This window comes from Onychomys torridus, chromosome X, assembly GCF_903995425.1.
Source record: "Onychomys torridus chromosome X, mOncTor1.1, whole genome shotgun sequence".
NCBI lineage: Eukaryota > Metazoa > Chordata > Mammalia > Rodentia > Cricetidae > Onychomys > Onychomys torridus.
The window spans coordinates 16810153-16835174 of record NC_050466.1 but is presented as its reverse complement, the minus strand read 5'-3'; the positions used below and the strand labels follow the sequence as shown (position 1 = coordinate 16835174).

The 25022-nt window shown below is 39.6% G+C and overlaps 1 protein-coding gene and 1 non-coding gene across 4 annotated transcripts in view; both read right to left on the bottom strand.

Moving 5' to 3' along the window:
* Window positions 1-901: 901 nt before the first annotated feature.
* On the bottom strand, window positions 902-1159 carry LOC118574898. The gene has a single exon (XR_004943775.1).
* Window positions 1160-10398: 9239 nt separating this feature from the next.
* Window positions 10399-25022, bottom strand: part of Wdr44 (WD repeat domain 44) — a 100412-nt gene continuing 85788 nt past the window's right edge. For 2 of the 3 annotated variants that reach the window (XM_036174959.1, XM_036174958.1), the window contains exons 15-21: window positions 22222-22344; window positions 17586-17777; window positions 17321-17422; window positions 17003-17118; window positions 15801-15928; window positions 14241-14375; window positions 10399-11502 (exon numbers count right to left, since the gene is read on the bottom strand). In XM_036174959.1, coding sequence (XP_036030852.1) covers window positions 11408-11502; window positions 14241-14375; window positions 15801-15928; window positions 17003-17118; window positions 17321-17422; window positions 17586-17777; window positions 22222-22344 — 891 coding nt within the window. In that variant the 3' untranslated portion in view covers window positions 10399-11407. The remainder of the gene's footprint in view (window positions 11503-14240; window positions 14376-15800; window positions 15929-17002; window positions 17119-17320; window positions 17423-17585; window positions 17778-22221; window positions 22345-25022) is intronic. The other variant, XM_036174960.1, reaches the window with a different exon arrangement.

Here is a 25022-nt window from a genome sequence, read left to right as displayed (position 1 = left end):
CTGATTTATATATAAATCTGATTTATATATATATAAACACCTGGGGCTCATACGTACAGAAACAGGTCTGTTTAGAGACAATAAAACATGTTCACTTGCAAGCCAAGGAGTAAGCCACCTGATATTTGGTTGTGGCAGCCCTGGCAAATGAATGTAGCAAAGTCATTGCAGTCAACCTAAGGCTCTTTCATACTTGTTCTTATCAAGATCTCCAATATGCGTAACAGTGGGCATAACAGTGGGTGGTGCTGCAGCCCAAACCTTTAGAGTATCCATTCTAATGGTTTCACCTTCCTGTCTTTTCACCAGGAAGAATGAATGCTAAATGACAGAACTGGACTCCTATTTAAGCAGACCTTCAGACCACCTCTATCCCCACATATACTTTAGCCCCAGCCCAGAAGGGAAAAAAATCCCAGAAGAGCCCTTTCCTCATGCAAATACACATTCTAGGCAGTGTCTTTCCCCAGGTAGATTTGTTCAAGGTCTTGACATAGAGTAAGCACTTGCTATTGGCTGAATAAACAAAAACTCATTGCTATAAAATGACAGCAGGTTAATGCTTAGGTATCTGAATTTAACTTACTAAGTCCTGCTGATTGAAAATAGTATGACTTTGTAGATCACTGAATCCCAGAGGGCTGTGTTAGAGGAACAGGCAGTTTAATTGAAATGAATATTTATTTATTTGGCAAAATAAAAAGATTTTAATTTGGGGTTCATCATTAGGAAAGGAGCAAGTTGGGCAGCGTCCCAGTCTGTTTCATAGTTTACTTGGAAGTTTCTCACTGAGTGATGGTTTAGTAGACTCCATGGCTCACTTGCACGGACTTTCTGATTTTACCTTTACTCCCCAGATGCAAACAGCTCACCTCCAGTACGATTTTTCATGACTCAAGGTTTTTGTGGAAGGAATTAGTGTCCATCCGAAACCACTCTGTCTACTAAACAATATCCTGACTGCAAAGCTTCTCTGACTATTGGTGGATCAATAACGACACTGCACGGCTGTTATCACCATGGCAACCATACCCTGGGCCTGCCAGAGGAAAATTGCACATGGAACCACTGACTGTCAAGCAGCATGCCTCAGCTTCCTGTAGTCTGGTGTACTCTTAGGTACCACCACCAACCCAGTCTGGGTCCAACACTACAGATAAAACCTAATATTTAAAAGGGAATATAAATAGAGAAAAAGGTACTGCTTTGGTATGGCAAAGTCGTTTCTTATTAGGGTACAAGTTTGGTGATCTTGCCACTGTTGAATAAGCTGTGTTGAGATGGAACAACAAGTAACTCAAGCGTAAGTATCAGCAGGTTTTCAACGCTGGAAGAAGAGCTTTTAGATAAACAAGGAGCAGGTGCTACAGAGATTCATGTGCCAAAGAAACTCTAATAGAAATGCTCAGATATATTTATATATGTGCATTGATGTGTGTATATACACAGATTAGTGTGTATACATACAGGTTAGCGTGTATATACACAGATTAGTGTACACATATCTTTATTGTGTCTATTTTGATAGCTTAAGAGAAAGAAACACATGGCTATTTTGGTACCTAACACAGTCATTTAAGATTTATTTGTATTTTTTAAATTACTTTTTATGTGCTGATGTGTTACCTGCATGTATGTCTGTGTACCATGGCTGTGCAGTGCCCATAGAGGCCAGAATAGGGTGTTGTATGCCCTGGGGCTAGAGCTACAGACTGTCGTGAACTGGCATTTGGGTCTTAGGGACCAAATCAGGTCCTCTGGAAGAGCAGTAAGCATTCTTAACTACTGGGCCATCACTCTAGCGCCCAAACAATACTTCTCATTAATGAATGTGCACACATCTGATTGTTGCAACTCTTGAATATTCCAAGACAGAATGTAGGTAATGGAATCACTTGTGTCTTGAAAGATCAAGATGGAAACAACATTCAATATCATCAAACGAGGTTTGTCCTGGGCAAGTTGCCCAACTGTTTCTACTCAACCGTAGTATTAGATCTCAGGTCCTGTGCTTATTCATGGGTGAGACCTGTTTTCCACTGAATCTCATATATTTGGTTTCACAAAATGCCACTAGTCATGCTCTTGAGATCAATCAAGTTTTGGAAATGATAGATGGGATACACAGACTTCCAGATCCTTCCACAAGCGTCTCTGATCTCCAGGAACACTGAAGATCAGAGTAGGCATCAGAACCTCAGAGCCCCAGGCAGAAACAAGCAATGAGACAGCAAAGGAGAATGCTGGAATGAATGGCTCCATCTAGTGGCCTCACTGCTGTAGAACTCATGACTTTTTTTCCTAAAAAAACTCAACAAAACAAAATCCTATAAATCAGAGCTTTCCTAGGGAAAGCTCTGTTTTGATGTATAAATGCCTCAAATTTAAATTGCCCATCTCCTGTTGTCAAGGTGGCAGTGAGTACCACACTTGAAGAAGGGACAATCTGTTGGAAAACATCAACCCAATAGACCAATTGGACCCCAAGTTATACCTAGAGGGCTGAGGAAGTTGACAGTGCCGAAAATGGTTAGCAAAAAGGAGTTTTACTCCACGTATGTTAGTTTGGGGGTTCATCAGCTTGGTGGAAATAAACAGGGAGTGGGGCTTAAAACCCCTCCTACCCTTGATTGAGATTGGGCAACGATTAAGTGATTCACTTCTGCTATGGCTTGGATCTTACCTTTTCCCCAAAGCCCCATGTGTTAAAGGCTTAATCCCTAGAGTCCATGGTGGATTTGCTTTTATGTGTCTGTGCGTATGTGCAGGTACCCATAGAAGCCAGAAGGCATCAGATCCCCCAGAACTGGTGTGGTGCTGGGAACTAAACTCAGATCTGCAAGAGCAGTAAGCACTTTAAAAACAATTTTTTTTTTCAAGACAGGGTTTCTCTGTGTAGCCCTGACTGTCCTTGAACTCACTTTGTAGACCAAGCTGGCCTCGAACTCACAGAGATCTGAATTTCTCTGCCTCCCACGTGTTGCAATTAAAGGTGTGCACTGCTAGGCCAGCGGCAGCGGGAAACCCTTTACACATTGAGCCACCTCTCCAGCCCCTATGGTGGACCTTTTAAGAAGTGAGACCTAGTGGGAGAGTTAAGTCACTGTGGGCATGCCACTGAAGGTGTTAATGGGGCCCCAGGCCTTTCTTCTGTCCCTGCTTTGCTGTACTCTGCCACATGATTCTTCCACAGTGTGCTACCTCACCACAGGGCCAAAGCAGCAGGCCCAATTATCAGGGACTGCACAACCTCTAGAACTTGTGAGTAAAAACCATTTTCTTTTTAAAGTTAGAGTGCCAGAAACATGAGCAACAGCACTTCAAAGAGTGCTAACTGTATAGAAGACAAAGTTGATAGCTATTAACTACTTCAGCCAGGTGCTAAGTCATAGCGATCCAAGTGATAGAATAAAAAGGAATTTACCACCAGGCGGTGGTGGCACACGCCTTTAATCCCAGCACTCGGGAGGCAGAGGCAGGCAGATCTCTGTGAGTTCGAGGCCAGCCTGGGCTACAGAGTGAGTTCCAGGAAAGGCACAAAACTACACAGAGAAACCCTGTCTTGAAAAACAAAAACAAAACAACAACAACAAAAAATTATCAGATGAGATCCAAATTGAGGGATGCTTACCAAGTAATCAAATGCAGATTATTCTTGGTGGCAGGTGACTTTATCCAATTAACCATCTTGCTGGCCCACTCGTAATTTCTTGATTATGAAGAAAATATGCCACATTAATGTAAGCCTAACAGTAGGGGGAAATGGGTGTAGGTGGATACAGGTATACTTTCCAACTTCTATGAAAATCTGAAACTATTTGAAAATTTAAAAAGCATGACATCTATAAATGCAATGTGGCATCTAGGTCAGATCTTAGAACAGTAGAAAACTGGTAGAATCCAAATAAAAGCTGACATTTACCTAATGATGTATTGGTGGTGTTCTTACTTTTGATGAACGTACTCTGTAATATGAGACACACATTAAGGGGAATTTGGTAGGGAGTGTAAGAGAACTTTGTATTTTACTAACTACTATTATTAGTATATGCAGGTGTAATGAGTATGTGTGGTAAATGTACATGTGTGCAGGAGTGCACACCTCTGCAACTGTTCACACACCAAAGGAGTACATCTGCTCTCCTCTCTGCCTATCCCTTGAGGCACTTTCTCCCTGAACCTGGAACTAGGCCCGCAGCCAGCAAGCCCCACTGATCTTCCTGTCCCTGCTCCCTATAGAACTGGAGTTGTAGGCACATATGTGGCATGCTATATCTTTTTACATGGGTGGCAGAATCTGCACTCAGGTTCTCATGCTTTAGCACCAAGAACTCATACTCACTAAGCTATCTCCCCAGTGCTTCTCTCTCTCTCTCTCTCTCTCTCTCTCTCTCTCTGTGTGTGTGTGTGTGTGTGTGTGTGTGTGTGTGTGTGTGTGTATTAGGTTTTTTGAGACAGGGTTTCTCTGTATAGCTTTGCGCCTTTCCTGGAGTTCACTCCATAGCCCAGGCTGGCCTCGAACTCACAGAGATCCACCCGTCTCTGCCTCCTGTGTGCTGGGATTAAAGGTGTATGCCACCACCACCCAGCTTATTTTATATTTTTATGATGCTGAAGATTATGGGGCTTCACACATACTAGCATACTAAGCATGTCTCTGAGAATTCTCTACTTTTTTGCAACATTTCTATAAATCTAAAGTGATTGTAAAATAAAAGAAAATAATATAGTGCAGGGTAGATGAATGTACCAAAAAAATCTGCTTGGATTACTCTGGTAACCCGCACAAGGGCACTTGCCTTAATTAGGACTCCATGGTAAAGTCTTTCCTTTGACACATATCTTAATACTTAGTAGTGTCCCTGTTAGAACACTGTGAATGTATTTCCTGTGCACATATTTATTGAAAAGAGTGGAAACTAGATGACCTAAAACTAAAGAATAAAACAAAACAGAAAGGGACCAGCTTTCAGAAGTCATGGAAAGATGAGAACTACTGGAAGCTAGTGCTATTAACCACTGAGTTAGCTCAAAGCAGATAGCCAACATTCTTCAGGAGGGGCCAGAGACTAAGGAAAATGTTGACAGCTTGGGTAATACTCCATTTTGTGTGCCTTAGCTATGTCTTATACACAAACTCTTTGACCATAGTATCCTTAGTGCTTTAAATGAGATTGGCAAAGATCAGCTTGATAACCTAGTGTCTGCCATGACTTAATAAGAGTAAAAGACACAGGATAGGGAGAGAAGGGAATAGATCTAGGCAACGGTCATAAGATAGTCCCAAGCTTCTTGTTTCTGCAGCCATCTTCTCTCCAGACAGAGAGCTCCAGGCAGAGAATCTGCCTGTTTATTGTCTCAGCCCAGCAGCCTTCTATTTTCAGTAGGTACTTAATATACATTGTGTAGTTAATGAGCAAAGTGGGAAGTCAGAAACTAATGCAACTGGCAAAAATTTTTTCTTTTGAAATTTTTCTATGAAGCCAGGTGTAGTGGTACATACCTGTAATCACTACATAGACAGTCTGAATCCAACCCAGGTGTGCTGGTTAGTGTTATATCAACTTGACACAAGCTAAAGTCATCTGAGAGGAGGAACCTCAATTAAGAAAATGCCTCTAGGGTTGGAGAGATGGCTCAGAGGTTAAGAGCACTGACTGCTCTCCCACAGGTCCTGAGTTCAATTTCCAGCAACCACATAATGACTCACAACCATCTGTAATGAGATCTGATGCCCTCTTCTGGCCTGCAGTCATGCATGCTGTATACGTAATAAATAAATAAATCTTAAAAAAAAGAAAAAGAAAAGAAAATGCCTCTATAACATTAGGTCTGTAGGGCATTTTCTTTTTTCTTTTTCTCTTTTTGGTTTTTCGAGACAGGGTTCCTCTGTGTAGCTTTGGTGCCTGTCCCAGATCTTGCTCTGTAGACCAGGCTGGCCTCGAACTCACACAGGTCCACCTGGCTCTGCCTTCTGAGTGATGGGATTAAAGGCATGCACCACCACCGCCTGGCTTGGTATTTTCTTAATTAGTGATTGATGAGGGAGGGCCCAGCCTATTGTGTGTGGTGCCATCCCTGGGCTGCTGGTCCTGGGGTCTATAAGAAAGTAAGCTGAGCAAGTCATGGGGAGCAAGGCAGTGAGCAGCACCCTTTCATGGCTTCTATAACAGTTCCTGCCACCAGGTTCCTGCCCTGCTTCCTTTGATGTTGAACAGTGATATGGAAGTATAAGCCAAGTAAACCCTTTCCTCCCCAACTTGCTTTGTCGCCATGGTGTTTCATTGCAGCAATAGAAACCCGAACAAAGACAGTAAGCTACATAAAACTGTATCGAAAAACCAAAAAGGCAGGTTGGAGAGATGGTTCAATATTTAAAGTGCTTGCAACACAAGCATGAAGACTGATAGGAGTTTGGATCTTCCAAAAGCCATGTAACTTGCTAGGTGGATGTAGTGTCCTGCCTGTAATCCTAACCTCTGAAGGGTGAGACAAGGGATTCCCAGAGCAAGCTGTTTAGCAAGACTAGCCACATCATCATCAGGCTCTGGGTTTGGTGTGGGAGATCCTCCCTCAAAGAATAAGGTGGAAGAGTAATTGAAGATTTTTTTTTTTTTTTTTTTTTTTTGGTTTTTCAATACAAGGTTTCTCTGTGTAACAGCCCTGGCTGTTTTGGAACTTGCTTTGTAGACCAGGCTGGTCTTGAACTCACAGAGATCCACTTGCCTCTGCCTCCCAAGTGCTAGGATTAAAGGCATTCGCGACCATGACTGGTGAATATGATTCTTGACATCAACCTCAGGCCTTATGTGCATATGCACAGAGTTATATGCACACCCACACCACACAGATACCCACACATGCCAAAACATGTGTATTATACACACTGACACAGAAAAATATGGGGAAAAAATGAATAAACCAAAGTAGAAATAAAACAGTAAAAAGAATACTAAATATATGAGGAAACAATCTCCAACATGTCCTCATATTGAAGCAATTAAAAATATTTTGATAATTCAATTTTTCACTTCAACGAAGAGACATGGTCCTAGAAACAGAAATTGAGGGATGGACATGTGAATACTAAGTAAGTAAGCATTTCAAAGGGTAAGTTACTGCCCAATTGGGTTATCTGAAGACTAGTGGAAAATGACATGATAAACTATGTTGTGAAAAGGATAACCAGACTATAATCCACAACTCCAGAGAAGCTAGGTAACAAGGAGGACCCAAAGAGGGGTGCATGGATCACCCTGGGAAGGGGAAATATATGAGATCTCCTGTGTAAACTGCAGGTGGGGGGCAATAGAAGGGAGGGGATGGGGAATGGGAACATGAGGGAACAGGACAATCGAGCTGGGGGAGAGACAGAGTGGAAGAGCAATGAAAGAGATATCTTGATAGAGGGAGACATTATGGGGTAAGGGATACCAGGGAAATTCCCAGGAATCCACAAAGATGACCCCAACTTAGACTACTAGCAATAGTGGAGAGGGTGCTTGAACTGGCCTACCCCAGTAATCAGATTGGTGAATGCCCTATCATCATAGAGCCTTCATCCAGTAACTGATGGAAGCAGATACAGAGATTGACAGATAAGCACCAGGGGTCCAGTCTAAGAGAGGGAAGAGGAATTAAATGAGTAAGCAGGGGAGGGGGGTCAAGCTCATGATGGAGAAATCTACAGAGACAACTGAACCAAGCTCATAGGAACTCACAAACTAGACCGATAGCTGTGGAACCTGCATGGAACCAGACTCTGCCTATAGGAGAGAGTTGTGTAGCTTGGTCTGTTTGAGGGGCCCCTGGCAGTGGGATCAGGATCTATCCCTGGTGCATGAGCTGGCTTTCTGGAGCCCATTCCCTAAGATGGGATACCTTGCTTAGCCTTGATGTAGGTAGGGAGGGGCTTGGTCCTGCCTCAACTGAATGTACCAGGCTGTGTTGACTCCCCATGGGAGGCCTTACCTTGGAAGAGTGGATGGGGGGTGAGTTGGGGGGGCGGTGAGGGGGAGAAGAAGGGATGGGGGGGACTGTGGTTGGTATGTAAAGTGAAAAAAAAATTAAATTAAAAAAAGTGGCAGAGAACTCTTAAGAAGACTACAGACATGCCCATTGTTATGAGAGAAGGATTTCAGGCCCTTCCTTTTGTCTTTAGTGCAGCAAAGAGAATTGAGAACAGTAAGCTTAGTGCTCTCAACCCTGGGCCAGTCTCAACTGTTTAAAGCATGAGTTCTCATATTAGGACTCTGCAGCAAAGTGGATCATAGCTGTCTTCATGGGTGAAAGTACTTGCAGATCAGACTGTGTGAGAAACTTCGGAAATGCTAGAATTCTGTGTCACTGTATCAAGACCAACATTTCTAATTCCTAGCTCAAAATTAATCCCAGCACTCAGGAGGCAGAGGCTGGTGGATCTCTTGTCAGTTCCAGGCAGCCTAGTCTACACTAGGCAGGGCCACACAGTGAGGCACTGTTGGGCCCTGCCTACCCCCCACTTCCTTGGGGAGCTGTTGCCTTGCTTGCTGACCTTGATCGGATGTCCTGGTGGTTTCATTCCTCCTAACAGCTTACCGGAAGTTCCTTGTTTGTGTATCCTGCATATTGGTGTAATGCTAGAATGTAAAACATCTGTAGCGAACTTTTGCCCTCTCAGGTTCTTCCACTGTACTGTAAGCCTGTATTTAAGGCCGCCTCCCTCCTTCAATAAAGGGCATTCTACTGAGATGAATGACCCACCGTCTTGTCTCTCTTTTTAATCCTTAGCCCCTCGCTCGGACATGGTGAATGGGTAGTAACATGGGCGCTGCTACAGTAAAAAAAAAAACCCACTCTATTGTGTATGTGCCCGTGAATATATCCATTCAAAAAGCATGTGCATGTGTGTGCAAATGTTTTGTTTAGTCTAAAGGGATACTTGAAAAGGGCAATGAAAAACGCACATTTACTGAGTACATCTACTAGCTAGATCTCATGTTTCATATATTCGCAATTTATCATTGAATCTTTACATTTTACATTAGTCATTTCCATATTACATACAAGGAAAAAGATAACAAAGGATAAATAACTTGACCAAGGAACGTGCTAACAAGGAACCAAATCCAAGTTTATCCGACTCTAGAACCTGCTCTTTTCTAAATCACATTATTCATGGAGGTTTTCTGATACTCATTGTGGGGAGAATGGTGCAGTACTGGGATTGAAGTGAGGGCCTTGCACATGCTAGGGAAGCACTTACTCACTAGCTATAACTATACTCTTATTTTTCTTCTCAGTCAGGGTTGAAGTTTGCCAGATTGGAGTTGAACTAACTGGCCCTATAGTGCAGGTAAGCCATGAACCCATGATCCTCCTGTCCACACCCTGCCTCGCTTCTTTGTACATATCTTGATGCGTCCTTTGCAAACGTACTTTCTGACTTGTAAGTTCAGTGTATTTACACAGTAACCGCAAGTGTCAACATTGTGTCCGTAAGCAACTAGTTTAGCCTTTTCTTTAAGCAACTGTATGAAAGGTATCAGGAAATATTCCCAGAGCAATACCCTGATTATCTGCAGCTGAAACACCCAGAAAGACAGAAATACTCTGAAAGAAGTCAGTCAAAGCCAGGTGTGGTGGTGCACACCTTTAACCCTAGCACTTAGGAGGCAGAGGCAGGAGGATCTCTGTGAGTTCGAGGCCAGTCTGCTCTACTGCTCTACATAGAGTATTCCAGGATAGTTAGGACTAGACAGATCCTGTCTTAAAAAACAAATAGCCGGGTGGTGGTGGTGGTGGTGGTGGTGGTGGTGCACGCCTGTAATCCCAGCACTTGGAAGGCAGAGGCAGGAGGATCTCTGTGAGTTCGAGGCCAGCCTGGTCTACAGAGTGAGTTCCAGGAAAGGCACCAAAGCTACAGAGAAACCCTGTCTCGAAAAAAACAAACAAACAAACAAAAAAGAAATTAAAGAAGAGGAAGAAGAGGAATGAAAAAAAAAAAAACCAAAACAAAACCAGAAACCCTAATTAGTTAGAAAGACAGTGACATAATAATTCAATTTGCCATGTGGAGTACAGGAGGATGAGATCCAAGAGATGTAAAAAGGAAGGGAGAGAGCACTGTCTAGAGTGAGAGGGCAATGCAGGGCAATCCAAGGCGGACGACAAGCAATCAAGAAGAAAGCCAAGAACTCTGAAGATCAAGACCATGCTAGATTAACTAGGACATGATGGTGACTCCTCACATCTGCACGCTCTGGAAACAATGCAGCAGAAAGAACACGTGAGCATAGATGGCAGTACAACTCACTGTAGAATGAAACTCAGAAGCAGCTTTAAAGGCATGTAGCTAATGCATTAGAACAGGGATTTCAAATCCCTGATTGATTGAAGTCAATTTAAGACAAAAGTTGGTTTTTCTTGCATCTCCTGGTTTACTCAAGTCATCTAAAAATAATTCACCTTTAACAAGTGTTGATAACCAACTTTAATGACACATATTTCATTTTCAGCAACATATGCAAACCATCAACAACATTACCAGGTTCCATTGTCCCAGATGTTATTTCATTGGTACATTATATTGGTATTTACAAGGCCTTTCAAATTCAACAACACAAAACAAAACAGCTTAATTTTTAAAAACTACAATGCTTTAAAAAAAATGTAAACAGTTCATTTTTACATTATTGTAAAAAAGAAGACTCACTCCTTAATGTGGCTTATTTTTAAGTGAGCAAAGCCTGGTGCTCATGGATAAAGAAAAGAATTTCTTACATAGAAACATTGTGCTCCAGTGTGGCAAAGAAAAAAAATTATATATATATATATACACATACAAAGTAATGAATAAGTCCACAATTTAGATCACAAAAAAATCTTGTCCCCAAATTGAGAAATTTATAAAAAACCATTTATACATGGTTATTGACCTATTGAAAACCTATATAACATTTTCAAAACAATAATTCAGTCAAAAGATACCACGTTTCTTAAAAACGAAATTTTGTGCAAAAAAAATTTTAGAGCTAGAAACAAGACTATCACCCAGCAGGAGGCCAAAAGAGCCACCGCAATAATTTAACTTTGTTAGATTTAGTGCATGTAACCAAAAGGCACGCACATGTGATTAATATATTAATATCTTTTCATGCAGAAACCTGTGCATGTTTATAATTATATAACAAAACATAAACATAACAAAACATAAACTCTATGCTTGGCAATGTTAATCTAGCCACATTCTTTCTAGTCTAGGGGTTCCTAGATTGCTAACACTGCCTCTCAAAAAAATATATATTATATTTGGACAACTTTCAATAAAAGTTAAAAAAGGATGTTAGCCTGAAACACTATAATACTTTTCTCATTTCTGATACATATAGAAACTCATTGATATGGTTGTTTTAAATATATTTTCAAATTAAGGTACAGTTTTCCTTTTGTTAATAAACACTTTGATTGCTCCAGTGAAGTCAGCAGAGAGAAGAACTTCTGTGTTATCCATCTTCACAATACCTGAAAAGCAGAAGAAAAGATATTAGCTGATTTTAAAGGACCAAGAAGCCCATTGCCACAATACTACACGCTCATGACCTTGTTTGTACCTTTGGTGGGAAAGATCTTCTTCCGACCATCTATGTTCTTGATTTCTCTAGAATGCTTACATTCTCTGGTACATTTCTGCCTGACTAAAGCACACTTCCACTTAACTTCCTCTTAGCTGTTCTTTTCCCGTCTTAGGGGTGTTACAGTTCCTTGGAGACTGAATGACTCAATTACTCCAAGGTAGTCTAGGCCTCTATGCCATCTAATGCTTCCATTTCAATCTCAGGATTGGAATACTGGAAGAATTGGAATACTAGAAGAATGCTAACAGCTGGGCAGCAGTTCTGCTGTTAAGAGGGTCTCTAAGATGATTGATAAGGCTAGCTGTAGCACAGACACCCTGAAACTGCCATGAAATGAGTACATACATACATTCGCTCTGTGAATGCTGACAGCAGCACTCTGCCTTTCTGGTCTATATTGAGTATCTATGTAGCTACGCTCACTGGCCCAAATGCTTACCTTTTTCATTTGCCAGCTCTGTAAAAACAGTTGACAAACAAATTCTATGTTGATATAGACTAAAAACTGTAGATATAACAAGTGCTGACTCCTTAGGGGTAGAGGAACTTAAATTTTCATTGAAAAGTTGGGTACACGATGAGAAAGACATCATGTTTTCACTCTAGGTTTGTCATACTGTCTTGTGAGTCTTTGAACATTCCTTATGCTCCTTCTGGACTATCTTAAAGGCAAGCAGTGCAGCAGTAGTAAAGGATTTAGAGATGTGAGAGAAGCAGAAGAAAATGAAAATTCTTTATTGAGACTCAAATAGTGGCTGGAATCTCAGCAAAAGTAGGTGAGGCAGAGGTTTGAGGAAGCCAGTCTCAGTCTATAGTGAGTTCCAGGTAAGCTTGAGCTACAGGATGAGACTACTATAGTACACTGTTTCTAATTCTTATTACATGGTGTAAACCACATCATCCTAACCTGGGGTGGGGGGTAAGACAGGAAAGCCCAAAGTGCCAAATACCAGGAATAAAGAAAGAGGGACACTGGATGTGTTTTATGGTCCCATGCCCTGAGTTGTCAGTTTAATCTTAGCTATACCTAGACAGGTACAAATTTGGAAATAATCCATTAAAAGCTGTGACTCTTCAAAAAGGATCTAGAGAGTTAATGGGGCCTTGTTAATGTGATACAATTTTGAGAAGGCTTTAAAAAAATATACTATAGATTGTCTCCAAGTAGGCATTTAGTAAATTCTTAATAATTATCATTTGGGTTGAAAGGAGTGCTAGGCTAGAATTCATCCTTGTTTCTAAGAATATTCTTCAAGGCAGATGGTGGTGGCAGACACCTTTAATCCCAGCACTTGGAAGGCAGAGCCAGGCAGATCTCTGTGAGTTTGAGGCCAGCCTGGGCTACAGAGTGAGATCCAGGACAGGCACCAAAGCTACATGGAGAAACCCTGTTTCGGAAAACGAAACAAAACAAAACAAAAAAGAGTATTCTTCAAACAGAATGGCACAGTAAGTAGAATGGATAGTATAAATGACATTATTGGGACAGTTAATTGAAAGTCCTTAAAAACTTTTCAGGAATTCAAGTAGCCATCCTGGTCTACAGAGCGAGTTCCAGGACAGTCAAGGCTACACAGAGAAACCTTGTCTCAAAAAACCAAAACAAAGCAAAAGAAGACAAAAGCCCCTCTGTACTCCTATTCTGCTGTGATTTTATGGCTCTGTAAAAGGTTTGTCAGTAAGGTGCAGAAAGTCTTCTATGACCGTTTTTTTTTTTTTTAATATAAGCTTATTTTCTCTAATAACTGCTTCACATATGCAGGTTCTTACCCACACTCTTAGGACTAGTACAGAACACGTTTATATAACTGCTGCTACAATCACTCTTACTTTGGACACTTTCCTTTCACTTCCTATTCTGAGCATTTTAAATATCTATAATTAATTCCAGCACTTGGGAGACACAGGCAGGCAGATCTCTGTGAACTCAAGACCAGCCTGGTCTACAAAGCAAATTCTAGGCCAGCCAGGGCTACACAGTGAGGCCTTGTCTCAAAAACAAGTAAGTAAACAAATACATAAATGAAATGACCACTCATTCTCAAAATTGCAGGTATGCATACAGCTACCTATTTGAAGACAGCAGGCATTTGTAGCAAGCAGAGGAACCTTGCTTTCATTGGAATCATGGATTTAGGAAGTAAACAATTATTAAGCACTGACTAAAAGCAGGCAAACACGACACTAAATCAAGCACTTAGAGTCTCTGTCTAGAAGCAGCTGACTCAAGCTGTATTTTCTGATTCTGTCAGTTATCCACGGGGCTGCATGTGATGATGTTATAAGTAGCTTAGAGTAGTCTTTCCTTCTACTGTGTGGGTCCTGGGGATGGAAATCAGGTGTCAGGCTTGGCAGCAGCGGCCTTTACAGGCTATACCATCTTGCTCGCCTCATTTTGATTTCTCTTCAGAGAATGCTGCCTGCAAAAATGATGAACTCCCAATTTTCCAAAATTCCTAGATGAATTTAAAGGTGTAAAACTTACAAGAAACATGTTACTGAAATGTTCAGAAATGGGTATCTAACAACTGTTATTTTGAACACAAGAAATGTTCTTTTATATGTATGAAAATCTTCCCATAGGTGGCTAGAAAAAAACAGGACAAATAAAATATAGATACCTACCAGTAGACGTGCTATCCAAAACTTCAGCATCTTCACTTTTATCAGTACCTTCTAATTTTTCAGACTGAACATCCAAGGATAACATCAAACTTGGGTTTGGAGCAAAGATGGCTGATGTAACCACTGCATTATGTGCTGGGAAAAAATTATTTCAGGATAACTGAGAAAGTTTATATTAAACATCAAGACAAAAATGAGACTATGAAAAATATCTTTTAAATCATGTAAGACTAATTTAAAATCCAGAAGCATTTTGTTAAAACTGTCTCATATAGGTTCTACGCTTCCATACTTTTTCAAATGTTAGGCCACAATAATTCTCACTGTTATAGATAAATGAAATAGTCTGCTATTGAAACACAATCAGTTACAATTGTTAAACTGCCTATGTCTTGAAGATCAGGTTGCACCTTGCTCTAAGTTTCTCCATGTCTTGCTGTGGGTGGCTCCATATTACAAAGCAGTGTTTGACTCCATTTTGAATAGAAATGCAGAGACAGGCTGACTTTATATCTTATTTGTACACACAGACACCATCACCCGTCCAGCACCAACTACAAGCACAGACAAGCCACAAGGGTAGCACCTACAAACTTATCAAAGTCGACTGAAAGCATATGACTACAGGGCTTATTAAAACTGTATCAGAGAGAAAATGGCCCCAGAACTTAGTGAACACACTGAAAGGTGGAGTACTCTCATCTGGACCCTATAAAATGACAGAGCCTATCACTTTAATGGTAGTGGTTACAAACCCAGTGAACTGCTGCTACCTGAGCACCTGGTCCATGTCAAGAAGAGAGAACTCCTAATTGTCCTGTAAGCTTAAGCTCAGCTTAGTCCTCCTTCTGGAAGTGTCCCACTTCCTGCCTGTCACCTGGTTTTCAGTTCTTTCACAGTTTGGCTGTGGGTTGCTCTGCTGAGCCTCCAGAAACTCTTCCCTTATGTTCCTTAATGTCTTATCTAACTACCCCAGTGACTTTCTTTGCATCTATCTGCCTCTGCCCCAGTAAAGCTTCCTTCAACTGTGACCTCTTTAACCCTTTTGAGCCACTCTATAAGCTACTACTTACTGTGTCATGTGAATGTGTGATGTGAAACTTAATATTAGTAATTGAAATAGAACAAAAGGGCCAGGGAGATGGCCCGGTTAGTAAAGGTTCTTGTTACACAAGCCTTACGACCTGAGTTGATCCCTGAAACCCATGGTGGAATGGGAGCACCGACTTCACAAAGTTGTTCTCTGGTCTCTACAGTTGCACAGTGTCATGTGTGGAACTATACCACCCACACTACCCCCACACAAGTAATGATTCTTAAGAACTGGGATAAAAAGAACCTGTGTTGGCCTAAGGCCAGCTATCAAATGAAACTGGGACTTCTTGGGAAATTGCAGCCAACAAAACTGTTGTAACTTGTGAGTTTACTGTTATTCTATAAATTCTGACATAGTGGAAGACATAAATCCGTCCATCTATGTTTCCAGCATAGTGCGGTCACAATGAATCTCTACTCCTCTATAATAAGGCACATACATATAAGTAAGCTGCATTTGCTTACCTTTAATACCTTCCCAGAAGTCATTACGATCTCTCCTGACTGAAGTAAACTTGCTTAGGTCATGGTAAGTACTCCAGATATAAACATATTTATCTTCTGAACCGCTAACGAGGTAAGTAAAGTCATGGCTATATTTGAGCAGGACAGGTCAAAAAATAAACAGAAAAAAAATCAAGGTTTCCTTCTATCAGTGCTTCCTAATTTAAAATATCTAAAACAACACCTGAGGGAGATTGCTGAAAACTAGAGCCATCTTCTTATTCTGAAGACTATGAAGGTGGTTTGATGCAGAGCCAGGCTTTTTTAATGCTGTTGATCATTGCTACTTACTTGTTCTAGCACTGTTATAATGACTATACTATCTGTCACAATAACCAGGCTAATCTTTTCAGACAGAGGGATGTAAGCTGTTGTTCACATCTTGAACATTATTAGTTCTGAGGACCCAACCCAGGGCCTCATTGAGCTAAGTGTGACTCTACCAGCATTAGTAATTTCATCAAAGCCCAGTAACTATGATGTTGTTTGATCTACTCTAGGAGAACTAGTGCCTTAAAGGATAACAGAAGTAGAATAGTTCACCAGTTGAATGGCTGGGGAATTACTGGGTCCTTCAAGAAGAAAATAACTGACTTTGGAGAAGAGTTGAAAGCAGGATTAGAAAGAAGAAAAGCTAGGCAGGTAATCTTATTTCAGGAGAGCTTACAGATCCCAAATAAAGAACTGAAATAATAATGACAAGTAAAGGTATAATGACAAGGTACTTTACTTTAGGGTGATCAAATGCTTTCTTAGCTCCTGCACCTAAAGGGATCAAGGCAATATGTGTGTAGTGGTGGTGGTGTGGTGGGGTGTCTCTTGAAAGTTTATATAAAAGTTGAAAAGCAAATATTTGTGAGCTAAGAATCTTCTGAGCATGTCTCTGAGAACTATGATTTTAGGCCAATCATTCAATGTTCTGGGTTTTGCTTTTTTTATTTGCAAAATGGAGATAGTTTTCTTACCTACCAGGGTTTTGCTTTATTTGCAAAACAGGGATAGTTTTTTTTTTTACCTACCATGCAGGTAGACAAAGTAAATATTGTATGATGATGATATGATGTGATACCAGTTGTAAAAATGTAGACTTAAAAACCTTATATAATGAAAAACAGGGAGTGAAGAAATGCCATACTTTTGGGGATTTCTCAATGCCAATTTACCTGAAACTTGCTTTGATCTGGCTGCTGCTATTGACATAACCCTTATACTTCATGGACAGTGATAGGTCTCTGAGATCGTATAGTCTGATTCTGGAGTCATTTGAGGTTACCAGTATCTAAAAGAAAACCAAAAGCAAAGATAAAATATCATCTTTTCATCTAAATTAAGCCATAACACCAAAAGGGTGTTAAACACCAAGCCAATAAACAGCAAAACTACAAACAGCAGTATTTTCCTATGTTATACCCAGATAGTAAAACTAACTTTCAAGAATCAGTACACAGTGTGGAGAGAGATGGTTTTGAATACTACAGTACCTTATTTTCTCCAGGTAAAGGTTCAATGCCAGTAATTTTTCTTCCAACCTTGTTGCGCCCTCTAGTAGATCGTACATGTATTTGTGTATGGTATTTCAAATGCTAAAACAAAATAATAAATTAAAAATATCAGAACTAGATAGAAGAAACCTCAAGGATCATTTGTTCTAAGTCTCAGATATTACCAATTTTGCCCCATATTACAGATAAGGCATTTAAAGGCCAGAGGGTAAAAATAACTTGTCTAAAACCATAAGGCTCTTACCTCTGTATCATAGAAAATACATCTACCATCATATGTCCCAATTACTGCATATTTGCCATTCTGACAGAAGTTGGCAGCTGTGATCAATTTAGTCTGACCATCTACTTCATTCCATAAAGCCACTTTTTTGTCAGGTATGTTCCACAGGCGGAGCTTTCCATCCAATGAACCGCTGAGAAAATACCTGTCATCCTAAAAAGTTGGCAAAAGAGAATGCTTTTATTTTCACATCAGGGAAAGCTTGGCTAATTTACAAATTAAGAAATAATAACCTAAAATGAAGTGTTAGTTGAAAAGTATTTGTTACTGTTATTTTCTTTTTATTTTGAAGGCTGGGTACTAGGGAGTCAAGCCAAGGCCTCATGCATGAAAACAAGTGATAGAGATAGAGATCAGTGAACGACATTTACACCTAGCCACAAAGTATTAGTCTTCAAGCAAGCACCATTTTGTGTACTAAAAATGACAACAATTAAACATGTCTGCTTTCATGTTGGAGACACAGAATTTGAATAACTTCATTATATCCTTAAACTGTTTTTCCAAGATATGGATGTTAATGTAAATGTTTGAGTAAGCATCACATGAAATAATGTTCTACAATCAATTAAGTTTAAGAAATTCTGGAGTGCAAAAACTTTATAAGATTTTCAGTTAACCTGTATTTTGAATATCCAAAAGGGGGATAAAGTGGGTTTTTAATTTAATTCACCCTGGACTTTCTTTGGGTATGCTTTGGGAAACACTATCTTATACCATGCATGTTTCAGGGACATGTGTAACATTGGGATACAAGGCTAACACCAGTTACAAGTTGAACCTGCTTTTTAGGAACTAAAAAATATTGAATTGCAGTGCAGGAGTTCTGTATCTAGAGAAACTGGATCCATCCTAGGTATACAGCAATGTCAGCAGACATTTCTGATGATCATAACCTAGTGTAGGGGAGGATGTTACCACTGTAAATCATCCTACACTATATAGACAAGACATTCATCCCTCCCACTATAATGAAGAATGTCAATAGAGTCAAGGCTGAAAAGTCCTCTGTAAACTAAACTAGTCCTACCTCTCAGCTGAGCTAAATTCTGGTAATGTGATAATTACTTTCCAGGGGCTGGGGAGATGGCTCAGTCAGTAAAGTGTGAGGACCTGAGCTTAGATCCCCAGCACCCACATACATGGTAATGACAAACATTTGTAACTTTAGTGCTCAGGGGCAGAGAAAGGCAGACCCCTAGAGCTCCCTGGTCAACAAGTCTAGCCAAATTGGTGAGCTCTAGGTTAAGTGAGAAACTCTTTCTCAAAAATAACATGAGAAGGTACAGATTCTCATTACAGCTACCACCTCCCACAAAGACAAGGATTATATATTAATAATCAGGACATTTTCTTCATATAAGACACTTAATTCACTGCTGAAGCCTGTCATGGATGATCTATACATGATGGAACATTCTTGAGGATATGGTATAATAAACTGTACTTAGCATCTACCAGAAAAGTTGAACAAGTTTTAAAAATATTATCTTGGACTTCAAAATTTAAACTGTATTGAAATATTAGCATGTGTCTCCAATTTCTCATTTGATTTACAAGTTTGTTGCTTTCTTTCTTTCCAGGTAACATTATAGTAGAGTCACATTGTCTATAAAATGTTGACATGACTGTTTTCCCCAGCCCCTGCCAAAATCTCTTCGCCATAGTTTTTTTTTTTTTTTTTTTGGTGTTTTTTTTCGAGACAGGGTTTCTCTGTAGCTTTTGGAGCCTGTCCTGGACTAGCTCTGTAGACAAGGCTGGCCTCAAACTCACAGAGATCCGCCTGCCTCTGCCTCCCGAGTGCTGGGATTACAGGCGTGCACCACCACTGCCCAGCCAAGCTTTTAGGTTTTCAAAGAAAATTACAAAAATAATTGAAAGAACTGAGACCTCAATAATAAAATACTATCGAGAACACTATTACAAACTAGTGTTTCCTTCAGCACTGCTACTTTAATAGGTGGAGAGATTTGGCTCAGTTACTGCTAAGTATAGATTCCATCCTTTATCTTACCTAAGGAAAGGGATAAGGACATTATTTAGAAAGAATATTCTACTAGTTTGATGGTCAAAATTAATAAGATACAAACACAGATTATACCATTTTAATTTTCAAGTGTTCTTAAGCCTTTTAAAAGCTATAGGTTTGCCTTGGGAGAGCAATTATATTGAGGGGGAAAGTTAGTGATTTTTCCTAATTTGAGGGAAAAGAAGAAAGGCAAAAATGACTGAATGTTGCATTAAAAAAGACAATGGGTATTAAACAAATAGAGATGCATGACCTGACTGCAAGGTAGCCATTTACCAGACTTGGGAGGGAAAGGCAATTTAGAAGCATCTCGAGTCCTCCACCTATTTTAATCTGGCAGCAGTGGAGGCATCAATGAGTATTCTTCCTTGTGCTTACATTTGCAGAAAACCAAAACTAATTCAGCTTTAAATATTTATGGCTCTATACCATAAAGTCGTAAGGCATCTACAATTCCATGTCAACTTTTTTCCTCTTTGGTTGAAATAAAATTAACTACTGCTTTTTTTTTCTATTTTCAAGACCAAGTTTCATTATGTAGCCCACATTACCCTGAAACTTACAATGTAGCCCAGGCAGCCCTCATATTAATGATCCTCCTGCCTCAACCTCCTGATTGCTGGAATTCCAGACATGTACCATCACACCTGGTGAAGTACTTGGTTTCTAGGGGTAGATATTAAAGGATTTTCTAGATGGAAAAATGAATAAAAAGGAACAACAATGTGAGCCAGGATCAGCAACACATGTATGTTGCCTCAACTACTCAAAAAGCTCAAGGCAGGAGGATCACTCGAGGCCATAGCAACACAGTGAGATCTGTTTTCAAAAATGGTAAACAAGAAACAAACAAGATTAAGAGTAACAAGAACTTCAGAGATGGCTCCTTTGTGTCAAATGCTTGCTACCTTAGCAGGAGGACTCAGGTTCTGATCCCTAGCACCTACATAAAAGTTGGGTGTGTTAGCACAAGTCTGTAACCCCATTGCTGGGGCAAGGGACAAGACAGGTAGATTCTGGAGAGCTTGCTGGCCAGCCAGTCTAGTCATAACAGTGAGCTCCAGCTTCAGTGAGAAAGACTCTCACAAAAAATAAGGTGGGTTTGAAAGCATGGCTCAGCAGTTAAGAGAACTGGCTGCTCTACCAGAGGACACAGGTGCAATTTTTAGCATCCACATGGTGGCTCACAAGCATCTATAATTCCAGTTCTGAGGGATCCAACACCCTCTCTGGCTTTGGAGGGCACCAGATACACATGTGGTACACAGATATACTTGTAAAATACCCATATACATAAAGTAATAGAAATTCATTAGTTAATAAAAATAAGGTAGGGTGTGATAGACGAAGAAAATCCAATGTTGACCTTAGCCTCAAGAGAATACAATGGCAAGTATATCCACATGTGAACATGTATACACACAAGTGCACACACATTCACATAAGCATACACACACACACACACACACACACACACACACACACACACACACACACACTATTGATTAACAATGTTTCAAAACCCTAAATATTAATTCAGGATATCATAGAATGAAATTTGGTCATTACCCATTTCAGTCTTTTGAACTTTGTCTCCGTTCCACAAGTCTCACATTTACCATGTTATACCTATTGTTTTTTCCTTTTAGAGACAATGGCATATAGCCCAGCCTGGCCTTAAACTAGTGATCGTCCTCCACTCAGCGTCAAGAGAGCTGGGATTACAGGCATGCACTACCATGTTTAGCTATTTTTCTATCTCTAAGTCTAATAGTTCCCATCTTTAGTGTATAAAGAATTTATACTCCATGTGTTATTAAGAATTTGGAGTGCCTTTTTTGTTTTTTTTCCAAGACAGGGTTTCTCTGTGTAGTTTTGGTGTCTGTCCTAGAACTCACTCTGTAGACCAGGCTGGCGTCAAACTCACGGAGATCCGCCTGCCTCTGCCACCCGAGTGCTGGGATTAAAGGTGTGTGCCACCACCGCCCGTGGGATGACTTTTCACTACTGTACTTAGAATATAATTTCCCATTTGTAATGTAAATTATTAGAATACTTCTTTTCCAACCACTGGCTGACAGGGTCTTATGTATCCCAGACTGGCCTCAAACTCATGGTGTAGTTCAGAGTGACTATGAATTTCTCATCCTTCAATCACTACCTTCCCAGAACTGTGAATACAGGCATACATCACCACACCCAGTTTTTGTAGTGCTTGCAACTGAACTCAGAGCTTCCTGCTGCTAAGCAAATACCCTACTAAGCTACATTCTTAGTCCCTTTCCCCATTTTTTAAGACATGGCCTCTAGGCAGCCCTGGCTGTCTTAATACTTACTATATAGACTAGGCTGGCCTTAAACTCACAGAGATTCACATGCGCTAGCCTCCCGAGTGCAGGGCTTAAACACTGATGTCACAACACCAAGCTCAAAAGCAAAATAAGATATTAATTTTTCAGTTATATGGCTACTAACGATTTTAATCCTGTAGTCCCAACTGTTCTCCGCAGAAATCAAATTCCTTCATCTCTATTTAGCATGACAAAGGGTGTATAAATGGTTACTTACTCTTGGATGGAAAGCGATGGCAGTGACAAAATCTATATGTTGAAAACAGCAAAGGCATTCTCTTCTAGAAATGTGCCATAACCTGACTGTTTTATCCATAGAAGAAGAGAGCAGAAAGTAGTTCTATGGAGAAAATGACATCAGTTACTTTATTACTAATATATATGAAAACACTATTTACACAATACAATTTAACTAGAATTACAGTTTTATTTCCAGTTTTAGTTTTATATACTATGTTATTGCTATATGCAACATCATAAAGAACACGATTATTTCAATTCACTTGAAAAATGTATTATTTTCTCAAGTTATTATCTAGTGTATTTCACTGACTCTAAGCCATTTTAGCACTACCTGTTGTTACATTACTTTGAATCTTACAATGTATGAAAGGAAGTATGTCAGGTACTAAAAGAGGATTAAGGAGTACTTTAGCTGTTTTAACCAGAACATGTTTAAACTTAGCTATGAATATATGAAATCTATTAATTTGATTATTTTAGTTTAGTTATTTTTCACACCCAAACCGCTGGTGAATTCTAACTTACATGGATCCTAATTGTCACTTAAAATATCTTCAAAAAGATTACTCTGGAATGCAGCATAGAAATGAAAAGTTATTGTGCTCCTGTCACACTCTAGCAAGAAAATCAGAGAACAGAAACTGACAAGTTCTCAGAAGACATCATAGAATTTTCAGAGCTGGAAGAAGTAGGGTAACTGACTAATCATTATATCAGACCAATTACCATGGAACCAAACACCTACCCATGAAAAGGTCATGGCCAACAAAGCCCAATAATTTCTAAAACTCACCTATTTAAAGGGCAGAACCAACAAATCAAGGAAGTGATAACACTTGAGTACACACAATTTGCAAAAAAAGCTTTGTTTTTAGCACTATACAGCGACTCTGCGAGGTAGGCAGATTATTTTCATCCTTTTTGACAACTGAGAATAGTGAAGTACAGAAAAATGACTTGCCTAAGATTACACAGTAGAGTTAGGGTTCAAGAACAGATGGTCTGACTCTATGTCTAGGCTCTAAGCAAGTTTTGCAGAGTGCAGAAAAGCACCAAGATGCTTTGTCATTTGCTTGAAGTAATTAAGAACACTTGATCTGAATCTGTGTGGCAGCTCATAGTTGTAATTTTGTGGTTGTAGAGGCAAGAGAATCAGGAGTTCAAAGTCATTCTTAGCTATATAGTAAGTTTGAAGACAGCCTGGCTACAAGAGACCCTGTCTTCAAAAATCATAAAAAATAAGCAAAAAGACTAATTGCAAATATTTATTTGGTTATATAATGTTATGAGCTATTCTATAAAACACATCTAAAATATCTATTTTTAAACAGATATTATACCTTATTGCTAAAATATAGAGTCTTGGAGCCACACATGGTGGTAAAGTACTTGCAAGGATTGGCCCTCAGTATCGAGAAATAAAGAGAAAAAAAAGGAGGAGGAGAAAACTGGAAATCTATAATATACTCTGGAGGTATCTAATAATTTTTTTTACTTTCAAAGATAACTCAGTTCCAGAAAAGTTTTAATAAGCATATATAGTTTGCATTCTAATTTTCTGTTTATTAATAGAACTAAACTTATGGTCCAATGCTCTTGAATACAAGCAAATAAGCCAACCAACCAACCAACCAACCAACCAACCAACCAACCAACCAAAATAACTCATATATATTCAGTGCTTGTTTTAAGCATATGATAGATTAATATATTCTTAAAATATTAAATGAATGTGTTAAAGAAATGTTAAATTTTATTCTACTGTGTCAAGAGTTTTTGTTCAATAAATTCTTACTAAACAAAATTAATTTTCAAAAAAATTTCTTTATGTGTCTGAATGTTTTGTCTGCATGTGTAACTGTGTACCACGTGCATATGTGGTGCCCATAAAGGCCAGAGGAGAGTGCTGGATCCCCTGGAATTGGAACATATAGTTGTGAACCATCATATGGGTGCTGGGAATTGAACCTAAGTCCTTGGGAAGAACAGCCAGTGCTATTAAATGCTGAGCCATCTCTCCAGAGCTAAAATAATTTCTTAAACTAATCATTGACCTTTGGAGTCATATAAAGTATATTCAAACTGAAATTCTGTATATAACTAGACTTAAAATCTTTAGGTGGATCAGGGAATATAGTCCTCTCACCTATACAATGAAAGGTCCTTTACTACATAGGATTTTTATTCTATGTTTTAATATTGTGTTAGTTGGCACAAAAGTATTTAAAAAATAGAAAACTCACGATAAACAGAGACTCTAATAGACAGTGAAGAGAAATAACAGTAAAGTAAGATTTGGCCACTACCCTTTAACAGGTTAGAATCTCATTGTAAATAACATCTAGAAATCTATGGTGGTTTGAATGACAATAGACCCTATAGGATCATATATTTGAATGCTTGGTCCACAGTTGGAGGAACTGTCTGGGAAGGATTAGGAGGTGTGGCCTTGTTGGAGAAGGTGTGTTACTAAGGAGTGGACTTTCAGGTTTTAAAAGCCCAAGTAATTCCCAGTTAACTCTCTTGTCTCAACATGTAAACTCCCAGCTACTACTCCAGTGCCATGCCTTCTTGCTTGCTGCCATGCTCCCTGCCATGATGATCATGGACTCACCCTCTGAAACTGTAAGCAAGCCCCCAGTTAAATGCTTTCTTTTATAAGCTTCCTTGGTTATGGTGTCTCTTCGCAGCAATAGAAAAATAATTAAGACAGTAGCAGTTAGGTCTTTCCCAGCAAAAAGCACACCAATTTGTTATCCAATACCAAATGGTCAG